The sequence below is a fragment of the Orycteropus afer genome, unplaced genomic scaffold (assembly GCF_000298275.1).
Source record: "Orycteropus afer afer isolate SDZICR_OR568_19922 unplaced genomic scaffold, OryAfe1.0 scaffold00018, whole genome shotgun sequence".
Taxonomy (NCBI): domain Eukaryota; kingdom Metazoa; phylum Chordata; class Mammalia; order Tubulidentata; family Orycteropodidae; genus Orycteropus; species Orycteropus afer.
The window spans coordinates 13,934,223-13,956,660 of NW_006921605.1; the positions used below are offsets into that span (position 1 = coordinate 13,934,223).

At 42.2% G+C, this 22,438-nt stretch overlaps 1 protein-coding gene across 1 annotated transcript in view; it reads right to left on the minus strand.

Annotated features, from left to right (window-relative positions):
- Positions 1-9,699: 9,699 nt before the first annotated feature.
- LOC103214090 (ABC-type organic anion transporter ABCA8-like) overlaps positions 9,700-22,438 on the minus strand; it is a 59,436-nt gene continuing 46,697 nt past the window's right edge. The window contains exons 26-36 of the mRNA XM_007959892.1: positions 21,893-22,013; positions 20,517-20,634; positions 19,731-19,822; positions 17,123-17,283; positions 16,243-16,318; positions 16,073-16,167; positions 14,026-14,145; positions 13,702-13,842; positions 11,713-11,792; positions 9,927-9,982; positions 9,700-9,798 (exon numbers count right to left, since the gene is read on the minus strand). Of these exons, the coding sequence (XP_007958083.1) occupies positions 9,700-9,798; positions 9,927-9,982; positions 11,713-11,792; positions 13,702-13,842; positions 14,026-14,145; positions 16,073-16,167; positions 16,243-16,318; positions 17,123-17,283; positions 19,731-19,822; positions 20,517-20,634; positions 21,893-22,013 (1,159 nt within the window). The remainder of the gene's footprint in view (positions 9,799-9,926; positions 9,983-11,712; positions 11,793-13,701; positions 13,843-14,025; positions 14,146-16,072; positions 16,168-16,242; positions 16,319-17,122; positions 17,284-19,730; positions 19,823-20,516; positions 20,635-21,892; positions 22,014-22,438) is intronic.

Here is a 22,438-nt window from a genome sequence, read left to right on the forward strand (position 1 = left end):
CATACTGCAGACTGTAGTCTTCAATCTTCATCAGTAAGTGCCTCAAGTCATCATCACTTTCAGCAAGCAGAGTCGTATCCTCAGCATATTGCAGGTGATTAATGAGCCTTCCTCCAATCCTGATGTCATGTTCTTCTTCATATAGTCCAGCTTCTTAGCATATTTGCTGAGAAGGATATATGCTCAGCATATAGATTGAATAAGTATGGTGAAAGGATACAACTATGATGCACTCCCTTCTTGATTTTAAACCATGCAGTGTCCCCTTGTTCTGTTTGAACGACATCCTCTTGGTCTATGTACAGGTTCCTCATGAGTAAAATTAAGTGTTCTGGTATTTTCGTTCTTCTCAATGTTATCCACAATTTGTTATGATCCACACAGATGCTTTTGTATAGTCAATAAAACACAAGTAAACATCTTTCTGGTATTCTTTGCTTTGAGCCAAGATCCATCTGACATCAGCAATGATATCCCTTGTTCCACATCCTCTTCTGCACTTCTGGAAGTTCTCTGTCAATATACTGGTGCAACTGTTTTTGATTTATCTTCAGTAAGATTTTACTTGCATGCAATATTAATGACATTGTTTGATAATTTCCACATTCTGTAGGATCACCTTTCTTTGGAATGGGCACAAATATGGATCTCTTCCAGTCAGTTGGCTAGTTAGCTGTCTTCCAAATATCTTGGCATAACTGAGTGAATGCCTCCAGTGGGGCATGCATTTGTTGAAACATCTCAATGGGTATTCCGTCAATTCCTGGAGCCTTGTTCTTCACCAATTCCTTCAGCGTAGCTTTGACTTCTTCCTTCAATACCATTGGTTCTTGCTCATATGCCACCTCCTGAAATGGATGAACATTGACCAATTCTTTTTGGTACAGTGACTGTGTATTCTTTCCATCTTCTTTTGATGCTTCCTGCATCATTCAATATTTTCCCCATAGAATCTTTCAATATTGCAACTCGAGCCTTAAATTTTTTCCTCAGTTCTTTCAGCTTGAGAAATACTGAGTATGTTCTTCCTTTTTGGTTTTCTAACTCCAAATCTTTGCACATTTCATTGTAGTAATTGGCTTTGTCTTGTCGAGCTGCTCTTTGAAACCTTCTGTTCAGCTCTTTTATCTTGTCATTTCTTCCATTTGCTTTAGCTACTCTCCATTCAGGGGCAAATTTCAGAGTCTTTTCTGACATCCGTTTTGGTATCTTCTTCTTTTCTCATCTTTTTAATGACCTTTTGCTTTCTTCATGAATAATGTTCTTGATGTCATCCTGCAATTCTTCTGGTTTTCAGTCATTGGTGTTCAATGCATCAAATCTATTCTTTAGATGGTCTCTAAATTCAGGAGGCATGTATTCCAGGTCATATTTTGGCTCTTGTGGACTTGTCTTAATTGTCTTCAACTTCAACTTGAGCTTGCATATGAGCAGTTGATTGTCTGTTCCACAATCAGCTCCTGGCCTTGTTTTAGCTGAAGACACTGAGCTTTTCCATAGCCCCTTGCCACAGATGTAGTCAATCTGATTCGTGTGTACTCCATCTGGCAAAGTCCACATGTATAGCCACTGTTTGTGTTGTTGACAAAAGGTTTTGCAATGAATAAGTTGTTGGTCTTGCAAAATTCTATCATGTGATCTCCAGCATTATTTCTGTCACCAAAGCCAAATTTTCCAACTACCAGTGATTCTTCTTTGTTTCCACCTTTTGCATTCCAGTCACCAGTGATAATTAACACATCCTGATTCCACATTTGGTGAATTTCAGACTGCAGAAGTTGATAAAAATCTTCAATTTCCTCATCTTTGGCTTTGGTGGTTGGGGTATACATTTGAATAATAGTCGTATTAATGGGTCTTCCTTGTAGGAAGTTACTTTTTACCTACCTACAAAGACTACTTTTTATTTCCACTTGTTTTTTTTTTAATGTTCCAGAGTGATACATCTCTCCCCCTGAAGCTTTTGCAGATGCAGTAGTTTTAAGGATTCATTTATTGTGAAACCTGGTTGACCAGACTAGTTTAACTCCTTTGGGCTCCAGCTGCAGTCACTGCTAATGAGGAGAAAGTATAAAGTTCTCTTCTAAAACCATTTGCAGACCTGGTGGGCCATTTTCCCAAACCCATTGCCATCAGGTTGATTCCAACTCATAGCGACCCTATAGGACAGAGTAGAATTGCCCCGTGGGGTTTTCGAGGCAGTAATCTTTATGGAAGCAGACAACCACATATTTGTCTCACAGAGTGGCTAGTGGGTTCAGTTTGCTGACCTTTCGATCAGCAGCCAAGTGCTTTAACCTCTGTGCCACCAGAGCCTCTTGAGTATCATTTTACATGTGCCTAAATATTTGTGTCTATTCTTTTCTCCCTCTTACTATGTATTTTTTGGGAGAGGTATTGATTTCTTTTTCCATCATACTTAAGTCTAGTTGTATTTTGTTTTTAAAACATAAGATATCTCAACTCCCTTTATCAACATGAGAAGTTACAAATAATAAATGAGAATATTCTCTTGTATAATTCAATCATTTTCCTTTAAAATCCATGTGGTTTTAAGCTAAGAGGCACATTGATTGTTTTGGGCAATGAAAACTTACGTAATAAACGCAAGTTATGTTTTTGCATCTGATATTTGAAAACTTGAAGAGAACAAATAACAAAGAAGAAAGAAATAAACTCCTAAGCTGATGTTTCTCAGTCTTCAAATCCAAGCTCCCCTTTCATCAGAAAGATGCTGTCACCATGGTATTGATGTTATCTGAAATTTAAAATACACAAAATATAATAATCTTGTTTAACTTTAGGACACATCAGCCTCTCAGTTTAATATCTTTGTCCCTCAATGGGCAAGGGAGTTAGAGTTATCATCTCTCTCTCTTTAGAACACTCTACTTCTGTGTTAATTCATGAATGCAATTAGATGCTTTAGGGAGAAATTTTGGCTAAATTGAGCTAGTAGCAAAATCCCAATGCAACGTGGGCACATTGGGAGGAGCTGAGAAACCCTATTCCTCCATGCTCAGGTGACTTGTTACATGACTAATAACTCTATGACCATTTGGCACTGAGTCACTAGGCTTTTCTTTTGAGACCCCTCTGGATGGATTTGAACAACCTCTCTGTTAGCAGCCAAGTGTATTAATCGTTTGATCTGTTATTGCACCAAAGGGTCAGGAAAGAGTCACAAAGCCCTTGTCAATTTCTTCTCCTCCAGCCTTTTGAGTTCACAAGGAAACAGCATGATTTAATAAAAAGCAGCATTATTTTTCAAGTTCTGTTAATCAGAAGAAACTTGCATGGTGATTTTGAGCAGAGAAGAAATACTACTATCAGAGTTTGGCATTAGTTTGAGATATTTGTGCTAAATTGTGTCCTTAGCACTTCTTCAGTGGGAAAGTCTCAAGTAGCTTAACAGACCTCACCTGTTTCATTTGATCTTAGCTTCTCAAACTTTTGTCTTTCTAGCTGTCCATTCAGTTTTTATCATCACACAAAATGGCAGCAGATCAACTCTATCACTCTCAGCCCATTGTCCCTAGGCACCACCCCTCTCGTCCCAGCCCCATTTTCTTTTTTTCTGCTTTCTCTGTCAACATGCTCTTTTTCTTCTGCTGGGGTTTCTTAAATGAGCCAGGTTCTTCAACTTTGTGAACTACAGAACATAATTTCTTCATAACTTTACATGTTTCGAATTGTAGATACGCAGCATAACCAAACCAAACCAAAGCAACTGCCATAGAGTCAATTCCAACTCACAGTGACCCTATAGGACACAGCGGAAGTGCTCCATAGGGTTTCCAAGGCTGTCAGTCTTTCCCAAAGTGGACTGCCTCATCTTTCCCCCGTGGAGAAAGCAGAAATGCTTTAACCACCATCCCACCAGAGCTCCTATGCAGCATAGAGTTTCAGAAATCTGGGTCCACATATAAATAGCAATCTCCCTGTTTATTTTTAAGCTTATTTATTTTTAAACTCCCTGGCCAGAGAAAAACCAGGAAGTGGCCGTCAGAAGGGAACCCACAGAGCTTATGACAAGAACAGACTGGATGTGTGCTTGCTTAGACAGTTGGGATGAAATGCTTAGCAGCTGTGGTTGGGATTTTGCAACAAGTCTACTATAATCTGACATTGGATAGCCACAAACCATGACCATGCTATTATATGAAAAAAATAGTCAAATGGTCTTGGGTTCAGAACGCAAGTCTGAAAATACATGCTCTGGGAACTTTTCTGATCTTCCCTTCCCAACTGTCCCCTCCCTCAAATATCTAGGGAGTTAAAAGAACTATCTGATCGTTTATTGGTTTTGACTCTACTCAGTCTAGAATGGGGTGGAGACCAAGTGACCCCATGGCTCCCTGCCACTACACCTGCTTTTTATTCACCCACCATTCCTTTGTCTCTGTGACGACCTCCATGTTCCTACTCACCTTTTAGGATTCAAGTTCAAGGAAATGTACTGTGGTAGTTAGCATTTTGTGCCACCTCAGCAGGACCATGGTTTTGAGTGGCTGGGCAGCTGGATGTGGTTACTCCCCATGATGAGACTGGATGTGGTGTAATTGCCTCCATGGCGGAATCTGTTGTGAGCAGCTAATCAGTTAAAGAGGAGTTGCTTTCAGGGTGTGGCCTTCTTCCAAAATGTACAGAAAGGATCCTGCCTTTGGCTGGCCATTATCTCCAGTTCCTGGACTTGAACTAGTGGCCTGCCATTCATGGGATTGTTGCCTTCGCAGCCTGTGAACCAACAATCTGGTGTACTGCCTGCCAGTCTCGTTGTGGGGAATTACTACACCCAGCTGCCAAGCTGACACACAACCTTAACTACCATACCCACCCTCTGAAGTTTTCTCGGCTTCATTCTTTACACTCTCTACCAGGAAGAGCCAAGGGTCAATTACTCCATCTTCTGGGCTACCACAGTAGCTCTGATACTGCATTTACCGTCTTCATTTTCATCCTCATACACCGGAATGACCATGGGTTTGGGAATCAGATCTGATTTCATTCCAGCTCTGTTAACTATGTGATCCTAACTCGGTCAAACTGTTTGCAGCTCAGTTTCATCATCTGTAAAGTGGTAATAATCAGACCTTTGAAGGTTGTCACCTGAGTGTCTGACAGATAGAAGATGCTGGATTGATTAGGTCTCTGCCCTCTCCTCCCTGACAGCATTTTGTTTTGGTATTTCTGTAACTTTGTTAGTGCTCAGCACATATGGAGTTTGTAGTATATATTTATTAAAGAGAAGGTATATTAAACATTGTGCATTTTTCATCTTGAACTTGAATTAAAAAGTGAAGTCGGGAAATAGGGAACCCAGGGAGGAAGTGGGCACAGTGCTGACACATAGAGGGGATTCCAGTTGAAGTCATGAAACAAAATGTGTACAAATTGTTGAATGGCAAACTAATGTGCTACAGATACTTCCACCCAACTTGCAATTTTAAAAAGTGTAAACCAATCTCCCTCATCATTGATTTTGTGTTCTTCATTTATAGTTCAATTTCCCAGATTCTTGGAATCCCAGAAACTCACAACTACTCCTAGAGGCATCAGTGACCACTGCTTACATGTTCATAGCCCTTTGATCAAACAATGTTCAAATCATTGTCAGCCACGTGCCTTATTCTGGAGGTTGATTTGTCTTTAACGATCTTCCACTTCCTCTTTTGGTTCTTTTCTTCCAGTTGGTGCACTCATTTGACATTGACCATCAACTATGCATTTGGAACTGGGACAAATAAGACATGGCCCCTTCTGCTAAATAAAAGAACTGTCTAATGGAGGAGAAATTTTAGTGACAGGTGATTACAGTTCACAACAATAAGCGTTCAAACAGAGGGAAGCAGAGGTGTATTTAGTTAATAAATTTGGTAACCATTTAGTAGTTACCTGTTGTGGAACAAATACTGTTCCAGTCCCTTGGGAAATAATGGTTAACAAGACAGAAAAGACCCACATTCACAAAGATTACACTCAGCAAATAGTGAGAGGGAAACTACTTTAGATTGGGTGGTCCAGGGGAGGTATTTCTGAGGTTGAGACCTGCAAGGCAATCAGGAGCTAGGCATATGAACATCGGGGTGTGTGGGGGTACTTTTAGGCAGCGGGAACAGCAAATGCAAAGATCCTGTGGTCTTTGTCTTTTAAAGGAAGAGGCAGAAAGCTAATGTGGCTAGACTCTCAGTGAGATGGGCAGAGGCCACATCATATAAGAATCTGTAGGCTGAATAGTTTGAACTTTATTTCAGTACAGTGATGGTTTTAAAAGGGGTGATGGGTAACAATGTCATTGCTTTGTGAAAAAGGAAATACAGATACAAGATGGGACGCAGGAACAGCAGTGTGGAGGCTAATGCAGACATCTGGGAAAGGATAGAAGCTTGAACTAGGATGGAAACGGGATGGAAAGATACGGGTGGATTTAGAATCTGTCTTGGGATAGAGTCAACAGCACTGGTTAATGGATTAGTTTAGGAGATGGAGGGAAGCCAGAAATCAAGGATGGCTCCTAAGCTGGCAGTTGGGAGTTATTGTCTACTGAGATGGGAAAGGCCAAGGGTATGTTAAGAGTTCTATTTTGGACACATTTTCTCTGAGGTGCCAATTAGACATTCAAATGGAGAAATCAAGCAAGTGGTTGAATGTATGAGTGGGGTTGAAAAGAAAGGTCAGCACCGCAGATATTTATTTGTAAGTTTTATAGTTGAACATTTGGATTTCAGTATTCATTCCACCCTCCTTATAGTGTATTTCCCTGTATTGCAGATGCTCAGATTCTGAACTTCCACATTTTAGAGTCTTCCCTTGTTAATTTCAGGATCACTCCAACTAGCAAAAAAACAAACAAACAAACAAGCTAAACTTACTGTCATGGAGTCGGATTTGACTCATCACAACCCTTCCTCAGGCTTCCGAGGCGGTATCTTTACGGAAGTAGATTGCCCATTTTTCCTTCTGAGGAGTAGCTGGTGGCTTTGAACTGCCAGCCTTCCTGGTTAGTAGTCAAATGCCTTAGGCACTATGCCACCAGAGCTCCCCTCCAACTAGCCAAGGGAATAAGATTTCAAATAAAAACCAAGATCATCGGAATTCCTTGCACTTGTATTTGTTATGCAGGTGTTATTCCTCATCAGTGAGTGTAGCCTTGAGTCCACTTAGAACCCAGATACAGGCTCCTAATGGTTAAGGTCTCAACTCTAGAATCTCTATTTAGTTTATGTCTCATCTATTTTTTTTGGCGGGGTATAAAGGATCAGGACACAATTTTCTCTGAGCAGAATGAGTAAGGAAATTCTTGAATTCATAAAATGAATAATGATTCCCACACCAAAATCTTACTATTTCCTCTGTATTATGTGATGGTAACAGTATAATTTGTCTGCTTAATCCTTTCTCTCCTGTGGGTGTTCCCCCCATGAAGTGGACAAAGAATGTCTTTTGAGATATCTTCAAACATTGAATAAAAACTGTTCTATGGGGTCACCTTTTAACTAAATAACAGATTGGCTCATAAAATGAAAAACTATCACCCATGGGTGGTGTGCTCCTTAAAAAGTCACCTATATGAGACCACATGGTCAACATTTACTCTAAAGCAAAGATGAGAAGGCAAGGAGGCAGGGAAACTAGATTACTGGACACAGAACAACCAGAATGGAAACAGTGAGAATGTTGGCACAGTATGAAGAATGTAACCAAAGTCACTGAACCATTTGTGTAGAAAATTGTTAAATGGGAACCTAATTTGCTGTATAAGCTTTCACCAAAAATACAGTAAAATATTTAAAAAAAAAAAAAAAAGATAAAAATCTCAAAAGAAGCCATAGAAAATGGCATGCTTCACGTAGAGGAACAATGCTAAGATTAATGGCTTGATTCTCATAAGAATATATGGGAACGACAAGATGAGCTGGAAGAACGTACAAAATGCTGAAGGGAAAAAACTGCCTTCCCAATGCAGGACTCAGCAAATGTTTGAAGCAGCTTGGAGTAGTGGGATGACTGTGGGTTTAACATTAGACCAGCATGGGCTAATTACTAACTGTATGCACTTGGCTAAGTTATTTACTCTCTGATCATTGATTGACATATCTAAAAATGAGAGTTCAGTGTCTGGGAACACTTGTTTTAATAACAGAATTAACTAAGGCTTGCCAAGGTCATGGAATTTTCTCATGATCATGTACCTAGAGACAACCTAAGTTAGACTTTCCAGGGTTCCAAATCCCAACATCTTTCTATATAATACAAAAGATAAATCAGATAGGTTACCTTATATCCAAGCTAACAGGAATTCAAGTGTTATCCTACATGCTGGTTAATTAGTTTTATAGTGGTAAACACAAAAAGGGGTGGCAGAAGTAACTGGAATTGGTAATTATTATACTTGGCACACAAAAGGAACAGGCCAATGTCCAAAGTCCTAGCCAAAGTGCCAGTCTAACTGAAGGACCTACTGTGATGGCTTCAAAGTCCAGTATTTGTACCTTCACCAGTTTATGTTATCAGTGGGATCTGGCAACAGGAGACCACTCAGTCCAGAAAAAAAATACATGCAACATATGAAATAGAAACCATTTCAAAACTACATATATGCCATATGTGAGCTTTATTTTACACTTTCTACCTACTTGGTTATCTGATCTGTTACCATTTATTCCCTTTTATCAGCTTCCTAAGACCAAGAAGCAAACGACCACTAAAGATCAGTTACAGGACAGGCATCTCCAAGCCTAGATTTAAAAATCCGATGAAAATGGGACTCAGCTGGCTTACAGAAGTTAAAAAAAAAAAGACAGTAAATTCTATAGCAAGGTTTTTGTTTCCCAGACTGCGTCTGCATCATTGATAGTGTTACATTAGGTGGGTATGTTATTACATATATTGATGCCAGACATTATGGTTAACGAACTTTAGCACTTTCAGCTGTAAGAAGGCACCCCCAGGTAGTGCGAATGGTTAACAAACGTGCTCAGCAGCTAACCTAGAGGAGGCAATTCAAACCTGTCCATCAGCACCAAGAAAGAAAAGTCTGGAGATCTGCTTCTGTAAAGTTTAAACTCAGGAAAACCTAATGGGGCACAGTTCTACTCAGATCTACGTGGGGTCATCATGAGTCAGAGTTGAATTGATGGCAACGAGTCAGCCATGAGAAAACACACTGCAGTGTATTTTTAAAAAATATGCTACATCTGTGACATGCTCACTCAAAGTCTTACTAAAATACCAACTTCACTCAGTATTTGTTAAACTTCCAGACGAGTAAATAGATGGTTATATATTTTTTTTCATGGTTAGGAAAAAAAGAGTGTTTTAAGGTTTCGATTAAAAATAAATTTGTGAGGCTCAGAGACTTAAATAATCTTATAAAAGAGCATTTATTTATTCAGTATTATACAGAAGTATGAAACCAGGTGACCTGCAGTGACCCAGAAGCTGTGGCTGGGAGGTGTGGCTGCCATCTGCCTCTGGCCCTACCCCACGACATTTCCCTGGCACGCACTCCTCCCCCAACCCACCAAGAACTTTTCCAGTATTTCTGTGTAAAATAATAACAGGATAATTATGGCATCATGGAGAACCATTTCAGTGTTTATAATGTGGTTTCTAAAAATAGGATATTAATGATATAAAAAATAAATGTCTTAAAAAAGCAACCCCAGGCTTAAGCAGCCTCAGTGGGTGTTGGGGGCTTTAAGGCTCTTCCTGGGGGAGGAGCTTCCACTTCATGGAGGAACCAAGTTCTTCCTGAAAACCATCCAGCTCCTGCTCCTTGGAGAGCTCCAGGAAAACCTGGAAGGGGGAAGAAACAGGAAGCAGGATGTCACACAGCCTCCCGTAGCTCTGAGTGAGTGGGAAGAAGATGCTTTATCCAGCCATTACGGTCCCAGGGCAGAGTTAAAGTAATGAAAATGACCCACCTGCTCCAGGGTGCACTGAGACAGGCTGTACTCCTCCAGGTCGAAGGTCTGCTTAACTGCACAAGGGTGGACTTAACGTTAGAGCTCATGTATTTTTATATCCAGGTGGTCTGATAAATCAGCATACAAGTAATGTTGAAAATCTTAAATAAACAGGTCGAAGTCATACTCATTGGTGGTTTAAGACCATTATTCAGTTAAAAATTTACCAATGCATTCCTTTAAGTCAGGGAGTGGGGAGAAGTGCTTGTGTTATGCTTCCATGGGGGTGGGATTTCAGACCTGGATTTAAGGGAGGAAACAATACTAAGAGGCTTCGTCCCTGCACATGAGCATCCTAGAGAAACTCATCTGTGGTTTTCTAGGGAGCTGGTATCCTCCCAGGCTTCTTGTTAGAAGCCATCACAGCTTCCTCTAATTAGCTGACACGCTTCTTATGAATGGACTGGGAGGGGCAGTTAGAGCCCTGATAGGAACCTAGCGCTGGAAATATGCCACCAACAGTCTCTGGCCACTACTGGCCACAGAGCCAATCTGGGGGACACATGACCTGGAAACTGAGGTGCTCAGCTCAGGCAGAGAATGGGAAGAAGATGCATCACTGTGGCCACAGGTGCTATCAGCAGGAGTCAGAAGGACCTTTTCTAGACCCAGGAGACCGGAGTCTCTTCCTTAGGGCAGATGACAAGCCACAAAGACACCACTGAGCAGAGACACTGAAAATAGTACAGGAGCGGAGCTCAGACTAATGAGTGAGCTCATGGGCTGGGATGGCAAGGGAAATGTGAGCCTGGTGACAGGTAGTTCATTTTGAAGTGCAACATGTTCAAGAGATTGGTTTAGTGGCCAGACAGGAGGTCAGTTTCTTAATCTACAGCTTAAGGCAATAAAATAATATGCAAGTCTACAAGTCTACATAAAATTGGGGAGCTCTGGTAGCATAGTGGCTAAGGCACTTGACTGCTAACCAGAAGGCTGGCGGTTCAAACCCACCACCACTCCTCGGAAGGAAGATGGGGCAATCTACTTCCATAGTGATACTGCCTTGGAAACCCAAGAAGGGGTCGTTATGAGTCGGGTCCGACTCGACGGCATATAACAACAACAACAACATAAAATTGATGCCTTTTTATTTATTTTTTCATTTGCTTGTATCTGTGCCAGAATACTCCTTAGAAGTAAGAATGGCCAGACTTTGTCTCACATCCTGTGGTCATGTTGTCAGAAGGGACCATTCCCTGGAGAAGAATATCATGCCGGGTAAAGTAGAGGGTCAGTGAGAAAGGGGAGGGCCCTCAATAAGCTGGGTTGACACAGTGGCTGCAGTGATGGGCTCAAGTATGGCAACAGCTGTGAGGATGATGCAGGACTGGGCAGTGTTTCGTTCTGTTGTCCACAGGGTTGCAAGGAGTCAGAGTCACTGAGTCAGAGTCGACTCGACAGTCCCTACAACAACAACAATGCTCTAAACAAAGGCATTCTCCTTTAGGGAATATTGTAACTGAGGTTTGATTCATTTTCTACCTGTGTGTGTGTGTCACTCACACACAAAAATATACGGAAGAACTCACAAAACGATAGTAAAATCACTCCATCCCCCCTCCCCACATGCACACAAACACAAAGAATCCCTCTGCCTCCTTGGTTTTGAGCTTCTAAAGTTCAATTTGCATTTTTAACTTTTAAATTTAGCACATTATGTCACATTTCGCCATGTTACCTGGATTACTTTCTGATTTGGGATTATCTGCTTCCCAGAGTACCTTTTCCAAATTACAGTTCTTACCCTTCTCCAATTTAAAGAAAGCCTGGGATAAAGGTCGCACATCGTCCACCGGCAATTTATAGACCATCAGGGAGGAGTACCTGGAAGGAGAGCAGCGTGAGGCTGATGCTACCTACAGCCGAGGTGAGCTGACTGCAAACACCTTTGTGGTCTTTATTTCTGTAAATAAGAACCCATTTGGTGCTGGTGAAAAGCACTGACTGAATCTGCAGTAATCAAAAGGAGAGGTGCAGGATGGGAGAGGTGCAACCCATGGACGTTAGTACCTCTGGCTCCGTGGATGGGAGTGAGTAGAGGTATGCCGTCAAGCTGACTCCAACTCATGGTGAACCCCTGCATGTGTCAGACTACAACTGTGCTCCACAGGGCTGTCAATGGCTGATGTTCTTTTTGGAAGATAACCAGGCCTTTCTCTGAGGCCCTGTGGGTGGACTCGAACCTCCAACTTTTCAGTCAGCAGCCAAGCACATGAATCGTTTGCTACATCCAGGACTCCTTGAGGACCACAGTTTTGGGCAAATAAGGTACATGTTACACGTTTGCTTGTTTGTTTTTTTTTGCAAATCATGTAATTCCCTGTGCACCTTAGTTTCCTGTGCACATTATGTGTGTTCTTCACATGAGCACATTATATGTGAAAAATAAGGTAGATGTAGCCCAGATGAAAATTGAGGTTTGCTAAAGGCACCTTCAACCTTACATTCTAAGGTGAACACTTAATCCTGGACATGATACTGTAACAAGGGGGTAACATTGTATAATTTCGTAAAGTTTCTCAACTAGAGTGGAAATCTAGGTCTGTTCTCCAGGAAATTTCATACTACTTTCTCCCACGAACCAAAAAATCCAACCCACCGCCATTGAGTCAGTTGTAACTTATAGGAATCCTTTAAGACAGTGGAACTGCCTTGTAGGATCTCCAACACTGTAAATCTTACAGTGGGGTGGCTGGTGGGTCTGAACCACTAAACTTTTAGCTAACCAGTGCTTTAACCACTGTGTCACCAGAGCTCCTTCCCCCTCTCCCATCCTCCTCAAACTGCTGGTGTAATACAGGATAACTAGTCCTCTGATTAGGAGATTGGAACTCTGCATGAATACAGCATTATATTATGTTCAGCAACAGTCATTTTTTAAAATAATTTTTTTCTTGGATAAATTTTTTTCTTTTAATCATTTTCAAAACAGGAAAAGTGAGATTTCATTTCAGGAGTTACAATTTCATGTATTTATGGGGCCATCAGTCTCATCCCCAGTGAGCAGTCCCTGCACTTCTATGATTGATTTCTATTCACGATGGGCTGCACACCGAGTTACAGCATTACTTTCTGTTCTACTCCACTGAAGAAATATTATCCGACCATGTCATTTTGACTTCTTTTTATTATGTTTTCTCCCCAGCACCTACTTCCTATGTCTTCTGCAGCAAATTCTAGCATTTTTTCCAAAGCCAGTCTTTGATTTTTGCTTTATTACTTTTTGAAGGATGGTGCCCTCCACCAGAATTCACATAAGACTGGAAATACTCACATATTTGGGGTTAAACAATTAGGTTTACATCTTGATTCTGCTGCTTGTTAGTTCTGCCATGTGACCTAAACTGTCAAAGTCCTATTGATAAAGACAATAATTCCACTGATTAATTTCCTAGCGAGGGCCAGGCCCCCATTACCCTCTTCTCAGGTGATCTCGTTTTCATTGAAATAACAGTGTCTCCTTTGAAAAGTCTCTGTGAGGATTAAATAAGCTGGCAGAAGACCCGGGCAGTAACTGGTACATAGTAGGACCACAACCCACTACACATCAGCTTCTGAATCAGTTTTCTTCTCTAGTTTACAGTCTGGAGGATCTGACAAATAATCTCTGTCTTTTAGTTTTTCTTTAATCCTTGTTTTTTGGCTAAATGTGGTCACAAATGATTACAAATCAATGTAACCGCCCTGAAAAAGCAGACATCTGCCATCAATCAAATCCAGCAGCCATATTTACCTCTCCTGCCGAGCAGCCTGGGGGAAAAGCCTCAGGATCTCCGCGTGGAGGGGCTCCACCTGAGCCAGGGTCCTCACCTTCATCTCCAGCAGGTAATCTTTGCCAAACTTGCTCTTCAGGTGTTGGATGGAACGGATGCATCTGTGGGCAGGAGGAGGAAGAGGCCACAGCAGAAGGGAAACAAGGCATCAAATTCAGTGACTGGCTGCTAACATGGCCTCCTGGTCCTCACTTAGCAGTAGCATCGGCTGCCCCAGTGACTCCTCTACATTCTCCTGGTTCTGCTGCCTGGTGACCATGGGCAGGTGCTGGGCGGGCACCCACCTGAGCCTCCCGGACACCATGATGGCCACGCGGTCACACACAGCCTCGGCCTCGGCCATGTAGTGGGTGGTCAGGAGAGCGCCCCGCTCTGTGTTTCTGATGGTGGCCCGGATCGCCTGCCTAAATTTCCACAAGGACATTTACAATTAATGGAAGCCCTCTAAGTAATCAACAAAGGATGGGAAAATGAATTTTCACCTGGCACAAATGCGAAACAACTAGCAAATTGTTAACATCTGTGACCATATCTGTGCCCATTCCAAAGAAAGGTGATCAAACGGAATGTGGAAATTATCGAATAATATCATTAAATCACACACAAGTAAACTTGTGCTGCTGATGATTCAAAAATGGCGGCAGCAGCACATCGACAGGGAACCGCCAACAATTCAAGCCGGAATCAGAAAAGGGCGTGTTACAAAGGGCACACTACTGCTGCTGTGAGACGGGTCTTGGCTGAAGGTAGAGAAGACCAGAGAGATGTTTACGTGTGTCTGACTGACTATGCAAAGGCATTCAATTGTGTGGATCACAACAAATTATGGATAACATTGCAAACAGTGGGAATTCCAGAACACTTAATATGCTCATGCAGAATCTGTACAGAGACCAAGAAGCAGTCATTCACACAGAACAAGGGGATATACTACATGGTTTAAAATCAGGAAAGGTGTGTGTCAGGGTTGTTTCCTTTCACCATACTCATTGAATCTGTCTGCTGAGCAAACAATCCGAGGAGCTGGACTATATGAAGAAGAATATGACATTAGGGTTGGAGGAAAGCTCATCAACAACCTGCTATATGCAGCTGGCACAGCCTTGCTTACTGAAGGTGAAGAAGACTTGAAGCACTCACTGAAGAAGATCAAAGCCTTCAGGATGGATTACACCTCAACATAAAGAAAACAAAAACCCTCACAACTGGACCAATAAGCAACATCATGAAAAATGGAGAAAAGATTGAAGCTGTCAAGAATTTCATTTTACTTGGCTCCACAATCAGTGTTCATGGAAGCAGCAATTAGGGAATCAAGCATTGGACAAATCTGCTGCAAAAGATTTATTTAAAGTATTAAAAAGCAAAGATGTTACATTGAGGATCAGGGTGCACATGACCCAAGCCATGGTATCTTCAGTTGCCTCTTGTGCATGTAAAAGCTGGACAATGAGTAAGGAAGACTAGAAAAGAAAAAAACTGATGCCTTTGAATGATGGTGTTGGCAAAGACTACTGAATATATCACTGGACTGCCAGAGGAACAAACAAATCTGTCTTGGAAGAAGCACAGAGGCTGGTGAAATAGCATCATGTACTTTGGACATGTTCTCAGGAGGGAAGTCATGCCTGTTCAGTGACAAAGAGGAAGACCCTCAATGAGATGGAGTGACACGGTGGCTGCAGCAATGGGCTCAAGCACAGAAAAGACAGGATGGCGGAGGACCGGCCAGGGCTTGCTTTCATTCTGTTGGTCAGAGGGCCACTATGAGTCAGAACCAACTTGATGCACCTAACCAGAAGAACAAGAACAAGATTAAGCAACGCAAGAGTCATCTGGCGACAGGCAGGCTGAGGAAGGGGATGCCAAGTGAGGGCAGTGAAGCTGAAGATGCGTTAGGATAGGGGCATATGAGAGAGAAACTATTACAAGATTGTATTGAAAGGGAGGTGCTGAGCAGGAGAAGACTCTTAATAAAAAGGCTGTGTGAAGAGAATAAACATACAGCACACACACACAAATGTCAGTGCCTAGAGGCCCCCACACGTCCACAACTTAAAATATTCTCACGCTCACTGTTGACACCTATGTGATTGTGGGACAAAACTACTGCACCATCCCTGCCCAAAAATATCCAATGAGCAATTATAATACTCGAAGTGACGTTCGTTTTTTTAAAAAACTAAATACTGGTTTTTACTAATGATATTGTAGTGATAGCTTTTTTTTCACAGTAAGAAACATTTAAGGGATCATTTGTACAGGATCAAACAATTCACAAATGTCCCACCAGGTGTATGCGGTGGCCCTGCCTGTGGTCACGCTGCTCACCATATCTGCTGCTGCCCCTCAGGGTCCATGCCTGTGGACGGCTCGTCCAGAAGCACCACCGCCGGGGTTCCCAGGATGCTCAGCGCGAAACACACCTGGGACGAGAGGAGCGGCCTCAGCCCTGTCCGGTGTGCAGTGAGTGGAGCGGCCTAAGTAAGCCCTGCACGTACCTTCCTCTTGACACCCTCTGATAAGGTCTTCACGGGCACCTTCAGCTGGTCCTGCAGCTTGAACGCCTCCACTAACCTGACAGAAACACAGCAGGCCTTACAGCCTATTGTCTTCTTGACGGTGAGGAAAGCTGACGGGAGGCTGGGCCAGCAGCACAAGGATCATGGGAAACAGCTCAGAAATGAGGTTCTGGGAACAGATGCCAGGGCATCTTTCAACCAGCCCTTGGACACCTCCTCCCCCCACACCTCCAGAGAAGAGGGTTTTGCTTTTGAAAGAACGTAAGTACAGTTCATGATATTCATCCAAATAGTTGTCCATAATTAATATAGTTTTTATTTTTAATTCCCTGGGTGGTGTAAATGTTTAATATATGTGGCTGCTCTCAGAAGCTTGGAGGTTCCCATCCACCCAGATGCTCCTTGGAAGAAAGGCATGGTGATCTATTTGTGAAAACTTAGCCACTGGAAGCCCTAGGAAAGCCCTCTGGGGCACAGTTCTACTTTGACACACCCAGGGTGGTGCCATGAGTCAGGATCAACTCATGGCAACTGTTTGCTTTTATAGATTGATCAACAGATCGATAGATGACGTGTGTATAAACCACATGTATATACCTATATATATTTAAATTTTAGTATTTCTGATCAATTTCACCACTGAATACTTGCTTTTTTTTCTTTCCATGTTCAATATGAGAAAAAAAAAAAAAAATTTACTTCGAAATCCAGGAAACCAGTTTCTAGTTGCAAATCTCACCAGTGTGGCCTGGGCCAGTCTCCCTTTGTGAGTTCCTGTGAACTCACTCCCTACCTCCTCCCTTGTACTGTTGTCCTCGTCCCCCAGACTCTCTCCTGCCCAGCACAGAGCTTCCCCTACCGTCTAATGGCAGCCGCGGCGTCTCCTCTCTTCAGTCCTTTCACGGCCGCGTACACATCTAAGTGCTCTCTCACAGTCAGGTTAGGCCACAGCGTGTTCTCCTGAGGACAGTACCCCAGGAACCCCACGGAGTCCCCTCCGCTGCTGCCTTGTAGTAGCACCTGCAGGGACAAGTTTCCTTTCAGATCCCACGCTCCTGTTTCCCGGTGTATTTATTTCAGCGACAACGTTCTCTTGGTGGTGGTGGTGGTTGGGTGCCATTGAGTCAATTTTGACTAATGGTGACCCCATGTAACAGAGGAGAACTGCCCCACAGGGTTTTCTAGGCTGTAATCTGTATGGAACAGCTAGAGAAACTCCAGGGCTTAATAGAGAGTTTAATAATTTATAATTATTGTTGCGGGGTGAGGGGCCCGAGTAGTGAAAACGGTTAATGCACTCAGCTGCTAACCACGTGGTTGGAGGTTTGAGACAGTCCTGACGATCTAGTGAAAAATTACCTATCGAACGCCCTACAGAGGACTGCTCTATTCTGACGCACGAGGGGTGGCCACCAGTCAGAGTCGAGTCAGTGGCAACTTGTTGGGTTTTCTGTTTTTATTTTTGGTTAATCATTTTTGGAGAAAGGTTGTTAGAGAGTAAATCCATGAAAACAAGGGTGTGTACAGTTAGCAACCAAATCGAAGCTGGAAAACCAAACAGAACTGGTGTCTTGCCGTTTTGCTAGGAATTTATATCAAATTTCTTCCAGAATGTAGATTAACTTCATTTAAACCCCTACTGCTGAACTTCATTCTTTCATCAAATACTGTGCTGTGTGCTTTGGATACAATGAGGAACAAGATAGCCAGCATCCTTGTTACCTGGAGCTTTTTCCTGAGAGAAGCAATAAATGAGTAGAGAAGTGAGTAAAGAGAATAAAAATCGACTACAAGTGGTGATCTAACGGGAATACAGGAAGCTGGGGTGGAGAATAAGGAGGAGTGATCTTTAGGCAAATGGTCCAAGGGAGCCTGTCTGCTGAGCGGCTATTTCAGCAGAAGAGCGAGAAGCTCCAGCCATGGCAAAGGGAAGATGCTGTAGGCAGAGCAAACAGCGGGACTAAAGGGCTTGGGGTCAGATGAAGCTTGCTGTGTTCTTGGACCTGAGGGAAAGGCAGGGGTCATGGAGCTGAGTGAGCAAGGGGAGAAGGAGAGAGGTGTGGCTTGAGAAACGCAGAGGTCAGCTCCTGCAACAGCCTGCAGGACAAGGTGAGAAGGTTCCCTTCCATCACAGTACATGGAGAGGTCCCAGAACCATCTCCACAGGAGAACAGCATGCTTCACAAAGATCACCCCAGCTGATCTGATTGAAGCTGTTTCCATAACACCAAATAGTGGCTTTATAATTTAGATCTTGCTTATATTTAAAAAATACATTATTCCAATTTGCAGAAGCACAGTTATGTTTTTTCTTCAATGTGTAATGAAGGGAACAACTGAAATAGAGGGTCGAGCGAAGGTCTTGCTGAGCTGTTTTGACTGAACAAGCTGCCTTCATGCATGTCCGTTCTGACCAGAGCATCAGCAGGCTGGGAATTTATGTGTTCTCCTCCCTCTCTAGTCAGCAACATTGCTGGCTATCGTTTCCATCCCTGGGTTGATCACCAACCCCTTTCCCAAGGTGCAGTTCCACATTCTGCACTCCACTTCCTCTGGAACATACTTTATGAAGAATTTCATAAGATTTTCTACTTCTTTCTTAAAATTTGGAAATTTTTTTCCTCTTTATCCCACAAAGTCCCACTCTTTGATAAACCCAAGCTCTGTTACTGCTTACCTGGCCTCAGTGGCACCCCCTCAATTCAACTGCATGTACAATTAAGGTTAACTGCACATCCTTGCAGCTCATTCCTGAGGACACTCCCAGGAAAGAGTAGAAGTGTGCAAAAATGTATGGTTTCAATCCCGCAGTACTTTTCCAAGGCCAGCTAACATAGCTGTATACAAGAGCATTTCTTTTTTCTTTTTTTTTTCAACAGTTCTATTCCAAATTAAAATGTTACATACTTGGAGGCCATTGCTCATGGAAAATGAAAATGCATGTGTTTTGTTGTTACGTTGTTAGATGCCATCAAGTCAGCTCTGACTCTTGGCAACCCGTGTCTAACAGAACAAAATGGTGCTCCCTCCTGCACCATCTTCATGGTTGGTGATGCGTTTGAGTCCACCGTCGTGGGTACCGTGTCACTCCATCTCATTGAGGGTCTCCCTCCTTTTTGTTGGCCCTCTGCTTTACCAAACTTGATGTCCTTTTGTAGTGATTACTGTTCCATGTATCTTATGAGAGTACGAACAGAATTTGTACGGATTCTGATAAAGATTTCTAGCTCGACACTGGATGTAATATTCATCCTTAATGCCTTTGAAGGACACAAGATAGTTAATAACCATTAGCTTTCAGTGATCAATTTTTGTGTGCATTAATGTGAAAATTTGCGAATTTATTCCTTTTTATATTCCATTCACTTCAGTCATTGATTAATGACTTTTGCTCCATATGACTGTAACATCTTACGAATTTCGTTTGAGCCCTGCTCAATGACATATTTCCCTCATAATTCACCTACCTGTCCTGCAGTTGGTTGTGTGTCTCCAGTTATAACCTTAATGGATGTACTTTTTCCAGCTCCATTGTGTCCTAATAATCCCAAAACCTCACCTGAAAAAAAAAAAAAAAAAATCACACTTGGAATTAATTGATTTGATAGTACAATTAAGAATAAAACACGGTCTGAAGTCTCACTACATGGCACACATTGTGCTATGTGCTTTATATATAGTATCTCATTGAATTGTCACAATCAGCTGGAGAGGTTGTTGTTTTGATCACAATCTCTTCTTACATATTTGGGGACAGAAGCTCTCAGAGGTGAGGTTACCTGCCAAGGTTACATGGGTGTGAGTGAAGTGACAAAGCCACTCTTGGAAGCCAAGGGTGTCAGACTCTGTCTCTTGTCTCTATCTCTGAACTACCATGTGATAGACATGCAAAGTGACACCTCCTGGTCAAGACTTCAGAATGTGCTAGTGTTACCTCCAGTCAGTTCTCTCATGAAAAATAATGAGTCTTAGAAAATCAACTGTGTTCACTACATAGAAATGCCATGGTTGCAGTGGTTCACTTTAGTAGAGAACTTATGATTTCAACATAGATGTGACTACGTCCCTCCTCACGGGGAGAGGTGATTCAGTTTATTTAGGAACGTATCATGCAAAAGGAACTGTCAAGGTCATCCTGCACATTGGTTCACACATGTGAACCAAGAAGTGGTTTAGAGAGTAATTCTCATCAATATCTATAAATGTCTGAGGATGGCCCTGAGCCCACAGTGGAAGGGCCAACCGTGCCCAACCTTTTCTAACACAGAAAGAGACATTTCTTGTGGCTATTTTCTTCTTCCTCTTGGAAAAGCAGCGTTCCCTCTTCCCTGCATACTCCTTGCGTAGACAGCTGGCAATGATGACTGGCTTCTGTAAATGAGAAATCAAGTCAGACCTTAATTCTCTCCATTATCTTCTGAAAAGCTCGACTCTCCCACTGGCTGGTCCCTGACTGCCCAAATCATGCATCAGAGGAGACTGCCTATGAGGTAACGCACTCACTGGCTGTTCTCCTGTCCTACCCCTTATTTTTGGAGACAAGAGACTGTTATTTCCCTCTCCTAAGAAGGCAGTTGCTCAGGTATATTATTTTATACAATTCGCGCATATCCTTACAACAGGAGCAAAGAGAGTTGGAGAAGTACTGAATCATCCTCAAACATAAAATAGCACATGCCATGAACTGGACATGACCTTCAATTTTGGACAGTGCACTTTGCTCATTTTCTAAAATTCACAAGTTCTTTCTTGCTTTTTGCAATTTCAATTGCATTCTATGCTTGTTTGCTTATTTCCTAAGACAAACAAAGGAAGTTAATTTGACCTTTAATCTTCTCGTTTAGATGTAAAGATGGTGATAACCTATTAAAATAAAGTAGGTTTTCATTTGTGTAGATTTGAAAAACTCAGAATCATTTGAGAATTAATTTGGTAGTCTAGCCACCTTTGATAGTTAAGGTTGTGTGTCAGCTTGGCCAGGCCACAATTCTAAGTGGTTTTGCAGTTATGATGTAGTAATCCCCCATGATGAAATGTGATATAATATAATCACCTCCATGATGAGATCTGCTTTGAGCAGCCAATCAGTTGAGAGGGCATTTCCTTTGGAGTGTGGTCTGCTTCCAATACATATGGAAGAGCTCTGGCAAACCACCCTGGCTTTTTGCTCAATCTGGATCCTTCTTCTGACTCATCATCATCTGACCTCTGGTTCTTGGATTTGAACCAGTGGCCTGCTGTATTGTCTGCCAGTCTTGGGCTTGTTGCCTTCACAGCCTGTGAGCCAAAGGCCTGCCATCTTCCCTGCCAATCTTGGAGTCACCAGCCTCCAAAGCCAGTAGCCTGCTGTGTTACCTGCTGATCTTGGGTCCTGCAGCTACGTGAGTCAGTAGTCAAGAGAAAGCCTCCAGTCTGACATGTGACCCACAGACTTGGGACTTGGCAGCCTCTATAACTTTGTGTGAGCCATTTCTTTGAGATAAATATCCCTCTCTCTCTCTGTGCACACACACGCATACACACACACAAGCTTCCTTGATTTTGCTTCTCTAGAGAATCCAGCATAAGACACCACCTTAATAACAATATCTATGCTATTTGGTGAACTGATGACTTTTGTGAGTTTCACCTCATCGAAGTTTGTGGAACTCAAAGCATTTGCTGTTCTTGCTCTTTCCATCTGAACATCTTCATCCTCCCCTTCTGGGTCTTCTGGATTTTGACATACATCATCGCTCCTTGGAGAAATTCTGAAGTCAAAACAATCCATTAATAATCAGTCTTTTGGTTTTTCTCCTTGTAGCAAGAATACTGATTCTTTCAATCTTACATTTAAGTAGAGAGGATAATTAATAAATCACCATCATCTCCTTGCAGGGCAGCAGCCTCCCCCTCTTCATAATCTCCTTGCTCCTGTCAGTACTACCTTGTCTATAGAAACATTCTTTCTCAACTTCAATGGGCAACTCAGTACTTATTATCTGACAAATTTGTATATCATAGCTTAATTATTTTGGGAATCATAACACACTAATATGTTAGCATTATTATGTTGTTATGGGGAGGATGAGTCAGAATATTGGAAATCAGGGCTTTTCCAGAAGGCACATGTTAGATAGTTGATCTCTTATTAAGCCTGATTATTCCTTTGGACTATGTGTCAGATTCACGCTTT